Here is a 23,471-nt window from a genome sequence, read left to right on the forward strand (position 1 = left end):
CCCAGGGAAGTGTGATAGGACTGCTGCTGTTATGTAAACACGAAAATGATTTGGCGGACAGAGTGGGCAGCAATCTGCAATTTGTTAGGTGACGATGTCGTCGTAAACAGTAAGGTGTCGAAGTTGAGTGACTGGAGGAAGATACGAGAAGACTTAGACAAAATTTCCAGTTGGTGTGATGAATGGCAGCTAGCCCTAAATGTGGGAAAATGCAAGTTAATGCGAATGAGTAGGAAGAGCAGACCTGTAATGTTTGGGTACAGTATTAGTAGTGTCCCACTTGACACAGTCACGTCATTAAAATATCTTGGTGTAATGTTGCAAAGCGATACGAAATGGAATGAGCGCGTGCAAAAGCAAAGACTTCAGTTTATTGGGAGAATTTTAGGAAAGAGTGGTTCACATGTAAAGGAGACAGCTGGTGAAACCTATTCTTGAGTACTGCTAAAGTGTTCGGTATCTGTACCAGATCGGAAGAAATTCAGAGGTGGGTTGCTAGATTTGTTACTGGTAGGTTCGCACCACACGTGTTACGAAGGGTACTAAATAAACTTAATGGAAATCCGTGGAGGAAAGGCGACATTCTTTTTGAGAAACACTACTGAGAGAATTTGGAGAACCGGTGTTTGAAGCTGACTGCCAAACAATTCTACTGCTGCCAACATACATTGCTTGTAAGGACCACAAAGATAAAACATGAGAAATTAGGGCTCATGTGGAGGGATATAGACAGCTGTTTTTCTTTTCCCTCGCTCTGTTCGTGAGTGGAATAGGAAAGGAAATGACTATTAGTGGTACAGGGTACCTCAGCCACACACAGTACGGTGGCTTGTAGAGTATCGATGTAGGTGTAGATCATTGTTATAGTACACATGTTGCTTCCAGTTTCCACAGAAACTGTGTGCCATAAACAACCTATGCGTCAGCAAGTGGTCCGTGTACAGTTTTGATCTCTTGGTTATATTGATGCAGCTGTTATATTCACCCGACTGAAGCCTAATTCATATAGTAATAAATGAAAAGCACCAGTTTGCTTTTGTTCTACAATATCATTTTTATTGCAAACCGGTTTTCGGCTTACAAGGCCATCTTCAGACATGCCTGAAGATGGCTTTGTAAGTCAAAAACTGGTTTGCAATAAAAATAATATTGTAGAACAAAAGCAAACTGGTGCTTTTCATTTATTATTATAGTGTTGTTCTACCAAGAACCGACGGAAGATTCTGTTAATCTGCTAATTCATATAGCTTCTCTGCTTAATGTGAACTTGACCTTGCTTTCTCAGTATCTGTAAAACATCAGTAAAAATGCAAGGACAACAGCAGAAAGAAGAAGATATCCAGTTTTTTAAAAGTTGAAAATCCCATTAAATTGTATGCTCATTTTATTTGTTACGTAAATATAACTTTTCCTGTACAAAGAGTGCAAAATCAGCAGGTCGTAGCTATATCTTCCAGACCCCAGTGAGAATTTCTCTCGGTTTCATGAGTCAAGATTTCATAGCGTCTTCCGTCCCTATGTAGCTTACATGCTACATCGACTTTTTTTTTTCTTCCCTAGCTCATGGGATAAACCAAACTCGCTGTGGCTAATTGTAACATATACTTTACACTGTTCGCTTTCACTGCATCACTTGTTTTCCGTCTCTGCATGTTCCCAGTAGGTTGTTGCACCATGTGCTTTTTAGGGTGTTCCCCAGTGTCAGGACGTCTTCAACAATCAAAGGTAATTTCTGTTTGTTTTTAGTGATGTTAGATTAGAATGTGTTTAGACCCTGCTGTAATTTGCTAATAGACCCTACACTGTCGAATAAATGTTGTGATGAAATAAACAATGTATTGTTTTCGAAGTATTGCTTGGACTTCATTTGACAGCTTCTCGTATTTTCACATTCCAGTGAGATTGTTTTCATAACTTGTAGGTGTTTAATTTTGAATTTTCCAGACATTGCATGTATTTTAATAATTTTCTGAAATATAGTATTCATTTTGAATAGTTCTTAAATTTTTACGACTCGTGCCAATATTTTAATTTCAATCTTATTTTGCCCAAGAACAATGTGTGAACAACAATATAAACTTTTTGTTCACAAAATCTAAGCTCAAGACTGAGGAGGTTGTGCTGTGAAAACTGATTTTGTAAAAATGGAGTTCTTTTCTAGTTTCTTCATTTCAACAACTTCTGTTGCCTCCAGTTTCAAGGCAAATATACATGTACGTCGGTTTGTTGGCCGAGAACATCGTTACACGGGAAATGAAAATGATGAAGGTGTTTTGGGCAGGAGCCAGTTATTCTTGTTGTTGTTAGTATTACAAGGCGTTGTAAAATGGATGTATGTATTTTGAATGAATATGCAGGGTGATTTTTCTTCCATTGTGCACGAACTCTACGGATTGATCAATGAGAGGATACAGAACAAAAAATGTCTAATGAACTTATGTCTGGAAATGCACGGATTCCATGCTAGAGACCATTTGTCGAATCATACATTATTACAGAGACTGCGGTGTAATACGCACTGTACCGTGCAGCCACAGTTACAGTACGTGTTGAAATTGATCTGCACGTGCCTCAGTGCGTGCTTGTGCACACCATACCGTGTTCTGCCCCTAACATTCACATCGGTCAGGCTGCATCCGAACAGTGTCAGAGGCAGCACGAATACACTTCTCTAGTGTCTCCACATCTGACTCTGCATACACGATACTTACGAGATGCCCCCGTAACCAGAAATCGCACAGGTTGAGACCTGGTGAACAAGCAGGCCGTGACATTGGACCCCTGATCTGTCGACCGGGGAAGACACGATCGAGACGAGTTGGACGTTAACGCCGAAGTCGGCTGGAGCACCGTGACGTAACACCCACATAACTCCTCTGATCGTCAGCAGCACTTTATCACAGGAGGCAAAGTCACCCGCAAGGCGAAGCGGAAGGAGGACTGGTCCCAAACTACAGTCACCAATTATCCTGGCCCACACATTCTCGCTGCACCGATGCTGATGATTCGCTGTCACCATAGCGTAGCAGTTCTGGATACTGTCCCACAGATGACCGTTATGAAAGACGAAGATACCACTCCGTGTAAAGGTGACCTCATCTGTGGAAAGGATGGATGACACAAATTCCAGAATTGTAGCTGCCTGGTGAAGGAACCAGTGACGAATAAATGTTACATAATTAATGTGTCTCAAAATCTTCTCCGTTTTGTCGTATTTGGCTTAGTACAAAAGTCCAGTTGAAAATGGTCTTTCCAGCCACTTGTTACTGTTTCAGTTTCTAGGATATAAAGATACCTAGAAAATGTGACTGGAAATGACAACAACAAATATGGAATCCTTCTGCAGTGGAAAATGCAATTGAGCCAGTACAGATTAAGATACCTCCTTCAGCAGCAAAGAAAAGTTGTGTTGCACTTAATACGCCAAAAAGAAGAGTTCTAGGAAAAATAGTGTGTGGAGGGCTTGTGGAATGTGTTCAAGAAGGAATAACAACAAAAATCTTTGATAATGTTTTTGGAATGGGTGTGAGTGAATGATCTATGGAGATTAACATTCAGTTGACAGAGTGGAACAAAACAAGATTTTAAAAGGTAAAAATAGAAAAGTTCAGTTGATAACCTTTACACATTGCAAGAAAAAAAAATTTATCCTGTTCATCACAATTGTAATGTGGGTGAAACTGTTGACATTTCAGTCAAAGAACAGCAAAGTATTTGCACTTAAAGGAAGACACCAGTTCCGCGTTGTTACTTCAGCTGATAGAGGGTTGTTGTCCATTTTTGCAGTTGATATATCTGCACTAGCTGCTTTACGCTGTTAGATTGGGAAAATGCTCACTATGTAAGGTTTTAGAAAACTGCAAATGGGCCCTATTCATTATTTTGTATTTAATGTGGTACGTTTTAATATATAGATTCGAAACAAGTAAGCAGCGTGCTTCTATCAGTAACTATGGTTTGATGAAAATTCAGTTTTCTTCTGTCTGTACAGTTTATCCTCTTCACATGTGCGCACACGAGACTAACTCTGTTTTCTCCTTTTCAGTTTCTGCAGGAGTGCGAGTTGCCCGACGGCCCCGGTAGTGCCCGGGATCCCCTAAGCTTCGAGGACGAGGTGAGTGTATCTTCACTTTGCATTGCATTGCATGGCATTACTTGTTTGGTAGTTGGGTGCTTGAAGGTGAGTTTTAATTGAAGCATAATGGCAGGTAGAAACTTTGTGCCCGAGTAGGGTTCAGTCCCAGGGTTCGCATTTCGCATGCAGTGACTCCTTAATAGTGCTGTCCCTTTTTGTGAAACTCATAATTTTAACAAGTATTACATAAACTTTAGTGAGTTGTGAAATTTGGCGACAGCCACTGTACAGGTTGCCTCAGAAAGAATGACCAGATTTTGCAAATTTATGCTATTTTTGTAGTACATTTTTACCAATAAATATAGGTTTTTAAAATTGGTCATTCTTTTTGAAACACCCTTTATAATGACTGTAGGTATTATATTGAGAAGTATTACTGACAAGTGGTTTTATTTATTATTTTCCAATACAGTTCTCATCCATATGGGAAATGTTCTGATCTTTAAACCGAACGTTGCGAATGTAACTGGTTTGTCTGACCCAAATGTTCAAATGTTGACAGTAAAAACGGTGAGCAGTTAGGTTCACATTACAAAAGGGCTAATTTATAACACACAATGTAAAACATGACTTGATCAGTGTGTTTTTGTATTGGCTTAAGAGCATAGCATTGGATTACAGAAGACAATATTTATGAAAAATTTAACTCTTTCCTTTCCGCCATTCAGCACATTGTCCTACTCCCCCTTCAAATGAAACACATCCATGGACAAAGAAAGTGGTTTTGTTATTGTTATTCTTTCATTCTTGGGTAAGTCTTTCATATCTACATAATGACTGCACCCTATGTCTGCTTGTTGTAGCCTAACTTCGCTTTCCCCATATAGCTTTTAGCACCTATATCCCAAACACTCTCGCGTCCCCCCCCTGCATTATCTAATTTACAACTTCTGGTACCTCAAGACGTGTACTATCGATCTCTCCCTTACATTTGACAAATTATGCCTTAAATTTATTTTCTTCCAGATTCCATTTAGTACCCATCTGATCGTCATTCTTGTGCAGCACACATTTCAAAAGTTTCTGTTCTCTTGTTATCCACACTGTTTAGTGTTCACATACTAAGCAGACAAATACTCCTGGAAAGCTTGAAAGTGCTTCCTAACACGTAAAATTTTGTCAGATTACGCGAGACTGTATATTAAGTATGAATTAAAGTAGGAAATTGGGGGGGGAGAAATTTAACGTGCACATTGAAACTAAAAGTTAACCTTTGTGCCAAGTGTAAGCTGCTGGTTCATGTGGTTGCTTGTAGGGGGTGTCCCTCTTACAGCTCATGCTTTCTTTACACTGTGAGTGTAGAGTTAAAATGATGACAACATGGCATTGTAAGGTTTTTTATGTTCTCTGTTAAACACATGCAGTTCAGTTGCATTTCAAATCTGTCATAAAGGGCACACAGACACTGCAGTTCACCGTTGGCCCCGAAGGTCGTGTGATCTCGAGGGATGTTTTTATGGGGTGGTTTGTGTAAGACCACATATATTGTCATTTTTCCCTGTCTAGTCTGTAGGACTGCGTACGTTCAGATTGCGAGCACTGTTACTCTTAAATTCTGAATTGCTGCATCTTAAAATAATGTTTCAGACAAACCGTGTAGTTTTCATTAATGTGGATTTCTTCATTTGTAGTAGCATGCTGGAGTCTGGAAGACATGACAAGTTGGCAACTTTCTACTAAATCGGAACTGAGTGAGGTGGCGCAGTGGTCAGCACACTGGACTTGCGCTCGGGAGGACGACGATTCAAACCTGAGTCCGACCGGCCAGATTTAGGTTTTCCGCGATTTCTCTACATTGCGTGCCGGTTCGTTTGAAAGGGCACAGCCGACTTCCTTCCCCCTCCTTCCCTAATCTGATGGGAAGCTTGCCGTTTTGTTCCTTCCCCCAAATTGACCAACAGATTAAATTGAAAGTCACAAAACTTTCACAGCTGACCAGATAACTGACAGCATGGTGAAAGCAGGCGGCTTTGTCATTCTGTATAGTATCTTGTTACAATAATTTACAATGGGACATAGCAAATGTAAGGCACACAGCAACCAGGAGATCTCCACATGGGTGAAGAATTCCTCGTATTTTATACGTAATATTTACACTAATCAACCAGAACACAATGACCATTTCCTACTATAGGCGAGAGCGGTGTCACCTGCCGAGGAATGACTGCTAGAAACAAGAGTCACACAAGCACAGTGCAGGTAGTATCGGTGAGCGTGCCGCCCGTGTGTAGAGTGGGGAATGCGTGCAATCTGTCGGAGTTCGACCGAAGGCAGCTCGCGATAGCCCGGAGGCTCGGCACGACCGTATCGGAAACTGCACAACTCGTAGAGTGTTTGAGGAGTGCTGCAGTGAGTGTCTTCGACACGTGGCGAAACAGAGGTGAAACTACGTTCAGGTGTCGTGGTGTTGGGCGGCCACTCCTCATTACAGGTTCGGAGCCGTAGGCTCGGCAGACTGGCAGAACTAACGTCGGAATTTAATGCTGGGCAGAGTAAAAGTGTGTGTGAACCTGCAGTGCCTGTGACCGTCGGCACCGGGCATCGGTGCAGTGGTAGAGTGGGGCCGACGGGAGGGAGCTAAACCGTCGTCTTCCCCGCAACAGCTCTCAGGCACCTGTACTGTGGGACAGAGTAAAGCTGACGGTGGTTCCCGTATGCTCCGAGGAACATTCACGTGGGCACCCGCGGGTCCAGCGGAGTCCGTGCGAGGCACCGTGACGGCCGAGTAGCGTCGGGCACCGGTTGCTGACCGAGTACTCCCCTTCACGAAGACTAGGTTTCCCGACAGCAGTGGCATTTTACAGCAATATTGTCCAGGAGTTGGATGATTTCTGTCAACTCCCTCTGATGACCTTTGAGGGCCTCATTGCTTCAGTGCCGAAGGTGGACGTACCAGCTATTACAGGGTGTATACGACCCGGGACAACCAGGAAATCTGGGAAAATCACGTGAATTTTTTCATCCGGGAGAAAACTAGGAAAAATTCCAGGAATTTTTCATTGTTTTAGCTTTCAGTTAAATTTTTGTAATTTTGGCTGCTAAAAATTGATCTCTAGCAAAGAATGTTACTGTATCCTGCTACCGGGTAATGATACTGCAGCAATAAAATATAAACGGAAAAAAAATCAGTGGCAAAGGAAATGCACCATTTACAACAACAAAACATAGCGCATGCACACGTGTCTGCAAACAGCAAAAATATGTCAAAGGCCTTAGGGCGAAGACTACGTAAAAACTTAGTAACAATAAACTGTTTTCTACGAGTGTGACATCACAACTGCTTACATTAGGTTCATTTGACCAGTTGCCAGCGGGCTCATGTGCGTGCACAGTCGACTCGCGTATGAGCAGTACTTTCTCCCGCTTCCCGCTACTTCAAGTGTGGCTGTTAGTTGTATCGGCAGGTAAGCAGCGAGCAGCCAGATGGTAACGAGAAAAATTTTTCTCACACGTCCTAGCTGCCAGATTCCCGCATGCGCAGAGTTGTCTGGTGTGTAATTGGGGGGGGGGGGGTTAGTCTCTACGTGACCCGTGTTTGCGTTAAGTGAGTTCACTGTTTCCTCTTCGTTTACAGCTCCCGTGTCAAATGAAAACAAAATGGATTTCTGCAGCCAGGCGCTATCAAATGAATTATAATACATTCACATACTTACGGAGGGCAAAAATATATTATTAGTTTCAGTTTTCTGATTTGATTTTATTTCCAAATTATTAGCAAGCATTAATTGCCTTGCAGAACAGTGAAGTTATTTTTGTCAGTTTGCTAAGGAAATTTTGCTTTATTAATTTTTCCGCTGAGGCAGTCAATTTATTTGAAACGAAGTGTTTTGCTCCACAGTATTGGCTAGTTCCAACTGTTCGCCGAATTTCAAGTACATGTTTTCATTATCTGCCACCTATGGCATTATGCCATAATAAAGAACCAAATATGAGATAGTACAGTACTGGTACTCAAAAGAAAATTTACACCCCAAAAACCACACTGAAAAGCTTAATATCAGGTGGGACCTACTTCATTGTGAATCTGGAAAAAATCAGTGTTCACTTCAAGCCGAATTGTGCATTTTAGTATGGTTTACGAAATTCCAATGCTTTTGGAGTATCCTCTGATGTCCTGTTTCTTTTATGGTGTAATGTAAGCTCTCTTAGTGCTTTATACACATGAACATGCGGGCTTCCTACACCACTGCAGCTGCCCCCGCGCAATAATGCCTGTTTTCTGGCACTCTGGCAACTTCTAAGTCGAATCTATTTCTAACAGTTTCAGGATAGTATTGCGAACAGTGGTGTGTGCTCACGCTACGTAACGGTGATCTTGCTATTGGCTGACTATAACACGTGTCCTATGCTCTGAATATCTGCTGTCATCGGCTGGTGAGTGGACACGGCACAAGATATGACTGGCTTACAAAAGGACATGGCAATCTCAGTTTCAATGCACCGGAAACTAACATGCTGTGTTTCGTGCAGTTCGAATTTATACTTCCGTAATAGGAAAATATGCAGTGTATATGTTGCTGCACATCAAAAGTCTTTCCAAAACTTCTCTCCCCCGATAATTTTTTTTTTCCTCCTCCTCCTCCTCCTTCTTCCTCTTCTTCTTCTTCTTCTTCTTCTTCTTCTTCTTGGGAAGTTCTACACCAATTTGTAAAACATTAACCATTCAAAGGAGTGATAAGTTTTACAATTTCAAAGGAAAAATCTATGGAAAACCTACTGTCACTTAGTACGGAAAAAGTGTATTTTTACCCAGGAAAAAGCAGTTTTTTTAAAATGGGATAACTGGGAATAATCTGGGCATTTTTTTCCCCTTGTCTATGTATACACCCTGTATCAGGTAGGTGGTCGTAATGACCTAATGCAATCTAGGACGCTGCAGCACGAAATACTGCCGAGCTAGCAGGTTCTACAAAGCGTAGTAAAACTGCTACTGTTCCACGCTGGAGATGTGTGGCATCAATCCCTACCAGTTCACGGGCACAAACAGTAACAAAACTTAAAGACAACTTGCGATTGTAAACTACTTAACCAATAAAAATACTTTAACTAAAGCAATCATCGTACATTGGTTAGGTAGCTATTGGGTAACAGACTTTGTCACACAATGGAAAATTTAAAGTGGAATGTAAGAATATTATAAAAAGGGTATTTACCACTCGCCGTATAGTGGAGATGATAAGTTGCAGAGAGACACAACAAAAAGACTACCAGAAATTGAGCATTCGGCCAACAAGGCCTTTGGAGGAAAAAAAAAAAACTAAAACTCGTACACACGTGACTACAGTCTCTGGCTACTGAGGCCAGAGACACCCTAACTCGAATTTTCCATAATAATTTTGTACATCGCTCACGCAGTCTGACTGCAGCGAGCTCTGGTAAACCAGATTACACCTCTAGTTTACTCTCTAATTCCACAGTTAAGAAGCTTTTCTTTTTCTACATCCAGTAAGTATCACTTCCTGTCACGAATTTCACCAGTTGTTGGATATATCCAGTTGTTACAGTTGGTTAGCATTATTAATCACAGCACATCCTTAACCACTCTATCACTGCTGCCAGTAAGCAAGAGGAGTTATAATTTTAGGGCAAATAGTAACCTGCTGCAGCACTGGTTGCTATACTCCCTTTCTAAGTATTCCCTACATTTGGAACACCACACACACCTCATACAATTGCATCCTCACTATTCATTTATTAACCCAGTATGTTTTATGGAAACACAGTAAATTTGCTGGAGCATTCAACTTGCATTATGCAGCTACGGAGTAAGCGTCAAAACCAGTAGTATTCTACTTTGGTAGAACTCTTTCCTCAGAAGGCTACTTCTGAACAACACCCAATTTTGAGAGATATACGGGGTTAAAGCCGCCGGACTTGCCGGACTGGTAACACCATTTTGTCAGAGGACTGAAGTTAGCACTGTCCGGCTTGACTAGCACTTGGGTGGTTGACCTTCCTGCTCTGCCCGAGTGCTGTTGGCAAGTGGGTGCAGTCAGCCATTGTGAGGACAATTGAGAAGCTATACAAATAAAACAGTTTCTGCATCAGTATCGTGTTTATGTTGTCACTACATGTTTTGATGGTTCACACAAAAAAGCAGCCTGCCCTCAGTCTGCGACTGTGAAGACACTTGTACTCTTCCCCGACACCGACCTTATAAACAAACAGTTCTCCTCCTGAAGACAATGTTATGACCTGTCGAAAAGCGTAGTGGCAAAGAAGCAAGTAGCTGCTGCGGAAACTGTTTTACTTGGATTGCTCAACAGTCACAACCCTCGTGATGCTGTTCCTTCTGGAGGAAATATTCAATTGAGGAGCTCCTTGATTGAGGAGTAGTGGCTCCGTTGACAATCAGGCAATGGCCGGGAGAGTAGTGTGCTGGCCACATGCCCCTCTGTACTCTCCAATATACTCCTCAGCTTTCTACTCGCTGTACCCCCTGCAGGTCCGGTTGTTAGAATCGGCCCGAGGTATTCCTGCCTGTCATACGAGGCACAAAAAGGAGTGTCACACGTTTCGGCCCTAATGTGATGGTCGCCTGTAGGGTATGACCTCCATTCTTCAAAATTTTCCCGAAGAGCGCACCAATTGGGGAAGGGCGCCTTACAAGCTGCATAGTGTCCATTGTGCATCGAGATCTTTAGCCCACTTTCTCATCGTCACATTGCAGTCCTGCCCATTCTCCATCTCTTGGGCGAGGACACCTTCCTGGGTGCATTTTCCGCCGTGCACTATGCAGTTTCATTTCTTGCGAAGAGGATGACCGTGGACTTCTTTGCACCTCATATCGAGCACGGTAGCCCGTCTGTTGTGGTGGGGCCGCCGTGTACCCTGTAGGTTGTAGCCCCCTGACCACACAGGGATCGCTCTGCTGATGCCTGCGCTACTAACTCCCCACGTATGCCGAGGGGTAGATGCCCATCCCCCTGGGACATCGGGACTCCCAGCAGTGGCCGTCCTGCCAGGTGGCCTTTGCTGCGGCTGGGTGGCGCCCTTGGGGAGGGCCCCTAGTCAGTGTTGGCATTGGGGCGGATGACACGTGATGAAGCGTAGTCCATCATCTCTTGCTGGTGGTGAAACACCAGCAGTCTCTAAGCGATCACGAGCTCAACTCAATGCACAGAAGTATGACCCAAAATTGTTCCCCTGCCTGGTCACACCATTGGAGGGACGTCAGGCTAAAAATGGCAGTGCATCTTATTCGTCCCGGTACCTTTTATGTTCGAGAGCTGATGGGGAGTCGTTCGTGATGATAAAGCCTCAGTTTTTTGTTGAGCATTTAGAGGACAAGTTTGGGGAGGTGGAGGGCTTGTCTGAAATGAGATCTGGGTCAGTCTTGATCAAAACAGCATCCTCTGCCCAGTCACGGGAGTTACTCGCTTGTGACAAGCTGGTGGATGTTTCTGTAACCATCGCGCCCTATAAGAGATTAAATATGGTCCATGGTATCATAATTCAGAGACCTTCTTCTGCAGTCAAACGATGAGCTGTGCGCTAATTTAGAGCGGCGAGGTGTATATTTCATCCAGTGTGTCCACCAGGGTCTGTAGGATAATCAGGTTTTTTAGGGTAATACATTGCCCGAGAAGGTCAGGTGAAGGTCTATCGGTGTGATGTAAACCCCTATATCCCTCCCCCGATGCGGTGCTGGAAGTGCTGGAAGTTCGGCCATATGCCTTCCCTGCTGTAATTCAACGTCGCATGCCGAGATTGCGGATGCCTGTCACATCCAAATACTCCATGTGCCCCCATCTGTGTCAACTACAGAGAGCACCATTCTCCTTGCTCACTTGCCTGCAGGATTCTCCAGAAAGAAAGGAAATCGTGGAGTAAAAGATCTTGGGCAGACTGACCTACACTGAGACTAAGAGAAAATTTGAACGCCAGCATCCTTGCATATGACATTGTCTTACGCTGCCGCTAAAACAGTTCTGGCACCATTAGCTCCGCCAACCCAGGTCACCTCTCCGAGCCCCCTTGATGGTGAGGATTTTCCCTCCCTGTTGCTCCTGCACCACCTACTTCGGGAGCAACACCCCACCAACCATCGGGGACATCTGTCCCCACTTCTAAGCCGGAGAAGCGTAAGTCTTCTTCGGCTTCTCTCACTAGGAAGGGGTCCCTTGGGTCACTCGCTTCCCAGGTTTCTTCTAGTGGGAAAGACGACACCCACCAGTGGCTGAAGAGCTCAAAAGCAGCTGGTCGTAGAGCTTCACGCTCATCCTCAGTCCCGGAGACTGAGCCCGTGAAGTTCTCCCAGCCAGATAAACCCAAGGAGCAGCGAGAGAAATCCAAAAAGAAAACCCTTAAGACCAAGGAAATTGTGGTGGCACCCACGCCACCACTACCTACAAGCTCTGCAGCTGAGGATGGGGTGGAGATTTTGGTGTCCGCTAAGGACCTAGATCTCGCCATATCCCCAGACACAATGGATGTAGACTGCTCTGGTAATAAATCGGTGGCAGCAGGTGACTCTGAGGCGTAAATTGCCTCATTGAATGTTTCATGCCTTCCCAGTTTCACAATGTCTTCCTCCAGTGGAATTGCAGCGGATTTTTCCACCGCCTGGCTGAGCTACGGCAACTGTCAAGCTTTACACCTGCTATCTGCATTGCCCTCCAGGAAACCTGGTTCCCAGCAATGCAGACCCCTGCCCTCCACAGCTATAAGGGATATTGCAGGAATCGTAGCGACTATAATCGAGTGTCAGGTGGAGTTTGTGTTTAGGACTTAAACTCGGTTTATAGTGAACATGTGCCCCTTCAAACCCCTCTTGAAGCTGTGGCTGTCAGAATAAGGTCAACGCAGGAAATAACTGCCTGCGATGTATATCTTCCTCCCGATGGTGCGGTACCCCTGAACGTATTAGCTGCACTGATTGATCAACTCCCTAAACCTTTCCTACTTCTACGAGATTTTAATGACCATAACCCCTTGTGAGGTTGTACCATGCTTACTGGTCGAGGCAAAGGTGTCAAAACTTTAATGTCTCATTCGACCTCTGCCTCTTAAATACTGGGGTCGCCACACGTTTCAGTGTGGCTCGTGGTAGTTACTCGGCCATTTATTTATCAGTTTGCAGCACAGGACTTCTCCCATCTTGGTTGTGACCACTTCCCCATCTTCCTGTCACTGCCCCAGCATCAGGCACACGGACACTTGCCCAGATGGGCTTCGAACAGGGTGGACTGGGGAACTTTCACCTCTGCTGTCACGACTGAATCTGCCCCACACAGTAATATCGATGTGAGCAGGTGACTGGCACAATTGTTTCTGTGGCAGAAAACGCGATCTCTCGCTCTTTAGGGTGCCTGAGCGTAAGGCAGTCCCTTGGTGGCCGCCTGAAGTTGCTGAAGCAATTAAGGAGCGTTGGCGAGCTCTACAGCGGCACCCTTCTCTGGAGCACCTCATTGCCTTTAAACGGCTCCGTGCCCGCGTTTGCTACCTTATCAAACAACAGGAGGAGGAGTGTTGGGAGAGATAAGTCTCCACCATTGGGTGCCACATGTCACCTTCCCATGTCTGGGCAAAGATCAAAGGTATTTTCGGGTACCAGGCCCCAACAGCTGTCCCCAGTGTTACCATAAACGGCGAGTTATGTACCGACGCAAACGTGATTGCCGAGCACTTTGCTCGAGCCTCTGCGTCGGAGAATTACCCCCCAGCCTTTCGTACACTCAAACGGCGGCTGGAAGGGAACGTCCTCTCATTCACTACACGTTGCAGTGAATCCTATAACGCTCGATTTACAGTGTGGGAGCTCCTCAGTACCCGTGCACATTGCCCTGACACAGCTCCTGGGCCTGATCGAATCCACAGCCAGATGATTAAACATCTCTTATCTGACTACAAGCGACATCTTCTCGTCATATTCAACCGGATCTGGTGCGATGGCGTCTTTCCATCGCAATGGCGGGAGAACACCACCATTCCCGTGCTCAAACCCAGTAAAAACCCGCATCGTATGGATAGCTATTGGCACATCAGCCTCACCAGTGTTCTTTGTAAGCTGCTGGAACGTATGGTATGTTGGGGTTGGGTCCTGGAGTCATGTGGCTTGCTGGCTCCATGTCAGGGTGGTGGCTTCTGCCAGGGTCGCTCTGCCACTGATAATCTTGTGTCAATCGAGTCTGCCATCCGAACAGCCTTTTCCAGATGGCAACACCTGATTGCTGTCTTTTTTGACTTACGTAAAGCATACGACACGACTTGGCGACGTCATATCCTTGACACATCGTATGAGTGGGGTCTCTGGTGACCACTCCAGATTTTTATCCAAAACTTCCTGTCGCTCCGTACTTTCCGTGTCCAAGTTGGTGACTCCCATAGTTCCATCCATATCCAGGAGAATGGAGTCCTGCAGGGCTCTGTATTGAGTGTGTCTCTTTTTAGTGCGCTTCAGGCAAATTCTGGGATGGTTCCTTTGAAAGGGCACGGCCGATTTCCTTCCCCATCCTTCCCTCACCCGAGCTTGATCTCCGTCTCTAATGACCTCGTTGTCGACGGGACGTTAAACACTAATATCCTCCTCCTCTCTTTTTAGTGGGCATTAACGTCCTAGCAGCAGCTGCTGGGCCCTCTGTCTCACCTTCTCTGTATGCAGACGACTTCTGCATTTCATACTGCTGCTCCAGTACTACTGTTGCTGAGCGGGGCCTCCAGGGAGCCATCCACAAGGTGCAGTCACGGGCTCTAGCCCACGGCTTCCAGTTTTCAGCCACAAAGTCGCATGTCGTGCACTTCTGTCGGCATCGTACCGTTCATCCGGAACCCGCACTTTACCTCAGTGACAATCCACTCACTGTAGTGGAGACCTATCGATTCTAAGAAATGGTTTTCGACGCCCGATTGACTTGGCTCCCTTCTATTCGTCAGCTTAAGCAGAAGTGCTGGCAGCACCTCAATGCCCTTTGTTGCGTGAGTATCACCAGTTGGGGTGCAGATCGCTCTACACTGCTGCAGCTCTACGGAGCCTTTGTCCAATCCCGAATTGACTATGTGAGTGTGGTTTATGGTTCGGCAGCACCTTCAGCATTGCATTCACTTGATCCCGTGCACCACTGTGGGGTTCGATTAGCGACAGGAGCTTTTAGGACGAGCCCGGTGACCAGCGTAATCGTGGAGGCTGGTGTCCCTCCATTGCAGATCAGACGTGCGCAACTGCTCGCCAGTTACGCAGCACACATTCGTAGTTCCCCTGAGCATCCAAATTACAGTCTCCTTTTCCCATCCATGGTAGTCCATCTCCCACATCGGCGACTGACGATTGCGATTCGCGTGCAGTCCCTTCTCTCCGAACTGGAGTCCTTCCCTTTACCATCTCTACTTGTGGTCCGTTCACGTACGCCTCCGTGGTGTATGCCTTGGCCGCAGCATCGTCTGGACCTTTTGCACGGCGCTAAGGACTCTGTTAACCCCGCCGCTCTCCGCTGTCACTTCCTCTCGATTCTTGATGTGTTCCGGGGCTCTGAAGTGGTTTACACTGGTGGTTCAGTGGCTGATGGTCACGTAGGATTCGCATATGTTCATGGAGGACATATTGAGCAGCACTCCTTGCCAGTTGGCTGCAGTGTTTCCACTGCATAGCTCGTGGCCATACCTCGTGCTCTCGAGTACATCCGCTCATGCCCTGGCGAGTCATTTCTACTGCGAACTGACTCGTTGAGCAGCCTACAAGCTATCGACCAGTGCTACCCTCGCCATCCTATGTTAGCGTCCATTCAGGAGTCTGGCTGTGCCCTGGAACAGTCCCGCCATTCCGTGGTGTTGGTGTGGCCCCCAGGACTCGTCAGAATCCCCGGCAACGAACTTGCCGACAGGCTGGCCAAACAAGCGACGCGGAAACCGCTTCTGGAGATAGGCATCTCCGAAGCTGACCTGTGTTCTGTCTTACACCACAGCATTTTTTGACTTGGGTAGATGGCATGGCATCACAGCACGCACAACAAACTGTGTGTCATTAAGGAAACTACAAATGCGTGGAAATCTTCCGTGCAGGCCTCTCACAGGGAATCAGTTGTCCTCTGCCGGCTCCGCATTGACCATACGTGGCTAATGCGAGGTTACCTGCTCCATTGTGAGGACCCACCTCAGTGTCGCTGTGGCTCCCAAATGACAGTCGTCCACCTCCTGCTGGACTGACCACTTTTAGCCGCTCTGCGGCAGACTTTATTTTCCCAACACCCTGCCTTTGGTGTTGGGCAACAATGCCTCCAAAGCAGCTTTAGTTTTACATTTTATCCGTGAGAGTGGGTTTTATACTTCTGTGTTGGTTTTAGCACGTTTTCTTTGTCTCTTTGTGTCCTCCTCCCTAGTGCTTTTAGGGTGGAGGTTTTAATGTGTTGCAGTGTGGCTGGCTTTCCCTTTTTATTCTCGTGGTTGGCCAGCCAGTGTAATCTGCTTTCACGTTTTGCTCTCTTCTGTTTCTAGCGTGTGTCTGTTTTCTTGTCCTCTTTTGTTCCTTTTAGTGTATGTTGCCTTCCCTTCGTTCTTGTGGCTTTTCATTTCTTTGTATTTTGTGTTATATGTTTCCTCCGTTTTATTCTCACACTTGTGGCATTGTTTTATTAGGAACAAGGGATCGATGACCACTTAGTTTGGTCCCTTCTCCCGCCTTTAAGCCAACCAACGAACCTATTCATTGGTTTTGTTTATTGCATGCATATTGTGCTGCTGAAACTTCCTGGCAGATTAAAACTGTGTGCCCGACTGAGACTCGAACTCGGGACCTTTGCCTTTCGCGGGCAAGTGCTCTACCATCTGAGCTACCGAAGCACGACTCACGCCCGGTCCTCACAGGTTTACTTCTGCCAATATCTCGTCTCCTACCTTCCAAACTCGATATGTATAATTAATTCATCTGACATAGTTATCTCTTGGATAACTTAAATTCAGTTTTGGATAACTCTGGCAATGTAATGTGTGTAGTATACTTTAAACAATAATTGCACTAATTAGTACTACTTATTTATATTCAAATCAATACAGTATTCATATCTTCTAACAAAACAGTTCAAGGTAAATACCAATTTCTTATTGATTCACATAGGTGTGACTTCACTTCAGAGCGTATTTGTAGTTTGCTAAGACTGTCTGAAATAGACTAAGCAGTAGCCCCACTGTTGCTGAAGCATTAACTATAGGTAGAATACTGAGGAAAAATATGAAGAAGATAGAATAGTAAAGATGAAGTATAGTTGTATGTATACCAAAATATGAAGTAATATGACCTGTGCTTACGAGCTCATCGTGCCTGTGGTGTTGAAAAGCCTAGACCAGTCAACCCACATACTTCATTTTGCTTAATATAGGCATGAGGGCATCTACCTTTTATTTCAGAGCTTCCTTGTTACCTTCCATAAATATTGAAAATTATTATTTGATGTAATATGAATTTCAAATGCGGGTCTATAGCCAAATCTGACTGTCCTTTTAGTAAATAATCACTTTACCAAGTGTCAGCGCTGAAGCTGTCGTAACATGGGATGAGGTAGCTAACAGAAACAGGGACGCGGATGGGAAATCCGGTTAACGTGATTTTACTCTCTCTACTCTCTCGAACTTAATTTGGCTCACAAACGGCACAGTTTATGAAAATGGATACGTGTAAAATTCCTACATTAGCCCAAGTAAAATGCACATTTCCTTCCTTGTTAATATGCTAACATGTTGTTCTGTGTCCAATGTACAGAAATGTCCATTCAGTGAAGACATTATCTTATAAAAGTTCACGAAGTCGAACAAACTCTTTCCTGACAGAGAGCGCACTTCTGTTTACATAACATCAAATATTACAGAAATTGTTTCTTTTATTTAATAATAAAGTTCCACAACCTTTTAGAAAGTGTGAAAAGGTAGATAGAGAGGGGGGACGTGAACCCCCTACCTACTGCTTCGCAGTGTGATGTCCTTACCAACATTACACGGAAGTTCTGCTGCGAGAGATCTTGTATTTTTACGTTACACTCTTCTGAAGGCTCTTACCTATTGATACCAGTAGTTTCTGCCTGAAACCACCATTTTATTGTTTAAGTACCAGAGCCTTTTCGCTGGACACCACCAATTCTGTTGCAAAACACGCACGTCTAGAAGTACTCTGGGGTACTTCTGTGAATGTAATGCATTTTAGCAGACAGCATTCAAAGCAGTGATCGGCACGGAGATTTTGGAGTGGTAATTTATTCACTTTTGGGTTTGCTCCATCTTGTTGCGTAAAGTATTCTCCGTGGTTGTCTGTTCCTGAAATTAGCTATTCACAGAGTGACTGCACACATCTGCTTAGTCTTTGAGGTGTGAAAGTATTTTGAGTATTGTGTATTCAAATTTGATTGCCAGGATACTGAGCCAAGACCCTTATCTGAAGTAAATAGAGGTCAATACAGTGTCCTTTCTTTCAGACCTGTTCAAAAGGACAGACACCATATTGATCCTGCAGCCACTATTAACCAAGCCACAAAGTAGTTAATGTCATTAGCTGCCAGTGGCCATTCATTAAATTAATGTGGTACATTGATAATTTCTGCTGGACTGGGATTCAAGCCCAAGTCTCCTGCTTACAATGCAGATGAACTGACCACTGCACCATCTGGAGAGTGGTTACAGTAGCTGAATGGATTACTCCAACCTGCCTCCAAGACCTAATTCGTATCCACACAATATGGACGTAATACCCTTTGCCCATTATCCTCTTTACTTGCGACATTTTGACAATTCCTGTAAGAGTTGGAGTGTAGTGTCCATCTGCACCGAAGTGACCGTCGGCTGTCCTCACCTTCTGGGAGTCGGTGCGATCCTGCGAGAAGAGAGGATAGTGGGCAAAGGGTAGTGCATCAGAAGTGTGTGGATAAGTTGAGAATTTGGGTCTGACAGGAGGCATGCTAGTTTAGTCCGTACGGTTGCAATGATCAATGTGTCCGGTTGGCGCGATGGTCAGCGCATCTGCATAGTAAGCGAGAGACCTCGGTTTGTATCCCAGCTGGGCACAAATTTTTAACTTTCCCCACTGGCAGATAATGTAATTAATACCTTTGTGTCTGAAGTAATGAAGGATTGATGTTGTAATGTAATGTGTGAGAGAGTTAAGGTTTCGGTTTCTCTGGATACGTGAAATTTTGTTTCTACAATTTCAGTGGCAGCTTTGTAGTGTTACAAGTTACAGTCTGTTGGTTGCAGGTAATTTCCTAATTTTTTGAAAAATACATTACGGCACTTCCCTGCAACTGATAGTACAGAGACTTCCCTCCTGTATCAAAGACACCAATCGTTTCGTAGATTGTCGGAAACCTGTGCCAGTCACACTCCCACTGTAGTCCTTGCTTGTCCTCATTGGTGCCACCTCCATCTACTCGTACATCTCCCAGGTATGTGCTCTTTCTGCTGCTGAACAGTTCCTCAATCACCTGATTCCAAACCTTACTACCACAACCAATAGCATTTAAAACGGCTCATCAAAAATGCTTGTGTAGCTCACTGCATTGTGATGCTGAATTGCTGAGCAGCAGATACGGTTACTGTGGGCTGCTGGGGCTTTGTTGTAGAACTCATAAAACAGTCGTAGCCTTTCTGTGGTTCTGGCTGCCAATCTTCAGATTCATAGACTTTAATAAGTTCTGATATGTAATTGTTGTAGATTGACTTAATCATTATTCATTGACAAATTGTCTTCTAAATACGGTTAATCCTTCTCAGACGTAATTGCTGAACCACTTTGTCGTAATATTTCTGCTGTTGATTCTGTTGGTAAGCGCAATAGCACTATTCGTCAATGAATTTTTGTGCAAAAAATTGTCTTTTTGATATTTGTTTAATGTTTTTTCTTGTCCCAATTTCATTATTTCTCAGCACGTAATGTATTCTAGGTCCTTCCCTAGGGTGCCAAAATGAAGTGTTAAACATTTTATGATTTATGTGTTACGAAATGAGTATGTTCCGATTGTGAGTACAATCACACTTACACTCAGAGGAGCTAAATCTTGGAATAAGGTTCTGATGACCGTAAAGTTCGCATTAATACGGACTTGCATTACTATTGCAGTACTGCACTGGAATCTGAAAGCTTTTATAAATTGCCGGCTTCGTGAAGAAAGGGGACTCCGGGGTCAAATTTAACAATATTAAGAAAATAATTGTTGCTATTATTATTATCAGGAGAAAGAAAACTGGCATTCTATGGATCGGAGCGTGGAATTCAGATCCCTTAATCGGGCAGGTAGGTTAGAAAATTTAAAAAGGGAAATGGATAGGTTAACGTTAGATATAGTGGGAATTAGTGAAGTTCGGTGGCAGGAGGAACAAGACTTATAGTCAGGTGAATACAGGGTTATAAATACAAAATCAAATAGGGGTAATGCAGAAGTAGGTTTAATAATGAATAAAAAAATAGGAGTGCGGGTTAGCTACTACAAACAGCATAGTGAACGCATTATTGTGGCCAAGATAGACACAAAGCCTACGCCTACTACAGTAGTACAAGTTTATATGCCAGCTAGCTCTGCAGATGATGAAGAAATAGATGAAATGTATGACGAGATAAAAGAAATTATTCAGGTAGTGAAGGGAGACGAAAATTTAATAGTCATGGGTGACTGGAATTTGTCAGTAGGAAAAGGGAGAGAAGGAAACATAGTAGGTGAATATGGATTGGGGGGAAGAAATGAAAGAGGAAGCCGCCTTGTAGAATTTTGCACAGAGCATAACTTAATCATAGCTAACACTTGGTTCAAGAATCATAAAAGAAGGTTGTATACCTGGAAGAATCTTGGAGATACTAAAAGGTATCAGATGGATTATATAATGGTAAGACAGAGATTTAGGAACCAGGTTTTAAATTGTAAGACATTTCCAGGGGCAGATGTGGATTCTGACCACAATCTATTGGTTATGAACTGCAGATTGAAACTAAAGAAACTGCAAAAAGGTCGGAATTTAAGGAGATGGGACCTGGATAAACTGAAAGAACCAGAGGTTGTAGAGTGTTTCAGGGAGAGCATAAGGGAACAATTGACAGGAATGGGGGAAAGAAATACAGTAGAAGAAGAATGGGTAGCTCTGAGGGATGAAGTAGTGAAGGCAGCAGACGATCAAGTATGTAAAAAGATGAGGGCTAGTAGAAATCCTTGGGTAACAGAAGAAATATTGAATTTAATTGATGAAAGGAGAAAATATAAAAATGCAGTAAGTGAAGCAGGCAAAAAGGAATACAAACGTCTCAAAAATGACATCGACAGGAAGTGCAAAATGGCTAATCAGGGATGGCTAGAGGACAAATGTAAGGATGTAGAGGCTTATCTCACTAGGGGTAAGATAGATACTGCCTACAGGAAAATTAAAGAGACCTTTGGAGAGAAGAGAACCACTTGTATGAATATCAACAGCTCAGATGGCAACCCAGTTCTAAGCAAAGAAGGGAAGGCAGAAAGGTGGAAGGAATATATGGAGGGTTTATACAAGGGCGATGTACTTGAGGACAATATTATGGAAATGGAAGAGGATGTAGATGAAGATGAAATGGGAGATACGATACTGCGTGAAGAGTTTGACAGAGCACTGAAAGACCTGAGTCGAAACAAGGCTCCGGGAGTAGACAACATTCCACTGGAACTACTGACGGCCTTGGGAGAGCCAGTCCTGACAAAACTCTACCATCTGGTCAGCAAGATGTATGAGACAGGCGGAATACCCTCAGACTTCAAGAAGAACACAATAATCCCAATCCCAAAGAAAGCAGGTGTTGACAGATGTGAAAATCACCGAACTATCAGTTTAATAAGTCACAGCTGCAAAATACTAACACAAATTATTTACAGACGAATGGAAAAACTGGTAGAAGCGGACCTCTGGGAAGATCAGTTTGGATTCCTTAGAAATGTTGGAACACGTGAGGCAATAGTGACCTTACGACTTATCTTAGAAGAAAGACTAAGGAAAGGCAAACCTATGTTTCTAGCATTTGTAGACTTAGAGAAAGCTTTTGACAATGTTAACTGGAATACTCTCTTTCAAATTCTGAAGGTGGCAGGGGTAAAATACAGGGAGCGAAAGGCTATTTACAATTTGTACAGAAAGCAGATGGCAGTTATAAGAGTCGAGGGACACGAAAGGGATGCAGTGGTTGGGAAGGGAGTGCGAAAGGGTTGTAGCCTCTCCCCGATGTTATTCACTCTGTATATTGAGCAAGCAGTAAAGGAAACAAAAGAAAAGATCGGAGTAGGTATTAAAATCCATGGAGAAGAAGTAAAAACTTTGAGGTTCGCCGATGACATTGTAATTCTGTCAGAGACAGCAAAGGACTTGGAAGAGCAGTTGAATGGAATGGACAGTGTCTTGAAAGGATATAAGATGAACATCAACAAAAGTAAAACGAGGATAATGGATTGTAGTCGAATTAAGTCGGGTGATGCTGAGGGAATTAGATTAGGAAATGAGACACTTAAAGTAGTAAAGGAGTTTTGCTATTTAGGGAGTAAAATAACTGATGATGGTCGAAGTAGAGAGGGTATAAAATGTAGACTGGCAACAGCAAGGAAAGCGTTTCTGAAGAAGAGAAATTTGTTGACATCGAGTATAGATTTAAGTGTCAGGAAGTCGTTTCTGAAAGTATTCGTATGGAGTGTAGCCATGTATGGAAGTGAAACATGGACGATAACTAGTTTGGACAAAAAGACAATAGAAGCTTTGAAATGTGGTGCTACAGAAGAATGCCGAAGATAAGGTGGGTAGATCACATAACTAATGAGGAGGTATTGAATAGAATTGGGGAGAAGAGAAGTTTGTGGCACAACTTGACTAGAAGAAGGGATCGGTTGGTAGGACATGTTCTGAGGCATCAAGGGATCATCAATTTAGTATTGGAGGGCAGTGTGGAGGGTAAAAATTGTAGACGGAGACCAAGAGATGAATACACTTAGCAGATTCAGAAGGATATAGGTTGCAGTAGGTACTGGGAGATGAAGCAGCTTGCACAGGATAGAGTAGCATGGAGAGCTGCATCAAACCAGTCTCAGGGCTGAAGACAACAACAACAACAACAATTGTTGCTACTCAGCACATAGTGGGGATGCTGAGTCACAGATGGTAACAGCAAAGGCTGTTGGAAAGTGAGCTTTCAGCCAACGAGGCCTCCTTCAGAACACACCCAAGCACGCGCTCATGACTGCAGTCCCTGGCAGCTGAGGCCACAGTGGGACCGGTAGTGCAGTGCGTGATGGGAGAAGCGATGGGCTGCCGGGGGTAAGGAGGAGGCTGGGGCAGCGAGGGTGAAGATAACGGGGCACGGGTGAGGGACGGTAAAGTGTTGCTTGTGGGAGGTGGAGAGAGGGTAGGGTAGGGCAGGGCAACT

The 23,471-nt window shown here is 44.2% G+C and overlaps 1 protein-coding gene across 3 annotated transcripts in view; it reads left to right on the top strand.

Annotated features, from left to right (window-relative positions):
* Positions 1–23,471, top strand: part of LOC124553841 — a 93,192-nt gene that overhangs the window by 65,819 nt on the left and 3,902 nt on the right. For all 3 annotated transcript variants that reach the window (XM_047127829.1, XM_047127828.1, XM_047127830.1), the window contains one exon: positions 4,046–4,114. In XM_047127829.1, coding sequence (XP_046983785.1) covers positions 4,046–4,114 — 69 coding nt within the window. The remainder of the gene's footprint in view (positions 1–4,045; positions 4,115–23,471) is intronic.

The sequence above is a fragment of the Schistocerca americana genome, chromosome 11, assembly GCF_021461395.2.
Source record: "Schistocerca americana isolate TAMUIC-IGC-003095 chromosome 11, iqSchAmer2.1, whole genome shotgun sequence".
In the NCBI taxonomy this organism is placed as follows: domain Eukaryota; kingdom Metazoa; phylum Arthropoda; class Insecta; order Orthoptera; family Acrididae; genus Schistocerca; species Schistocerca americana.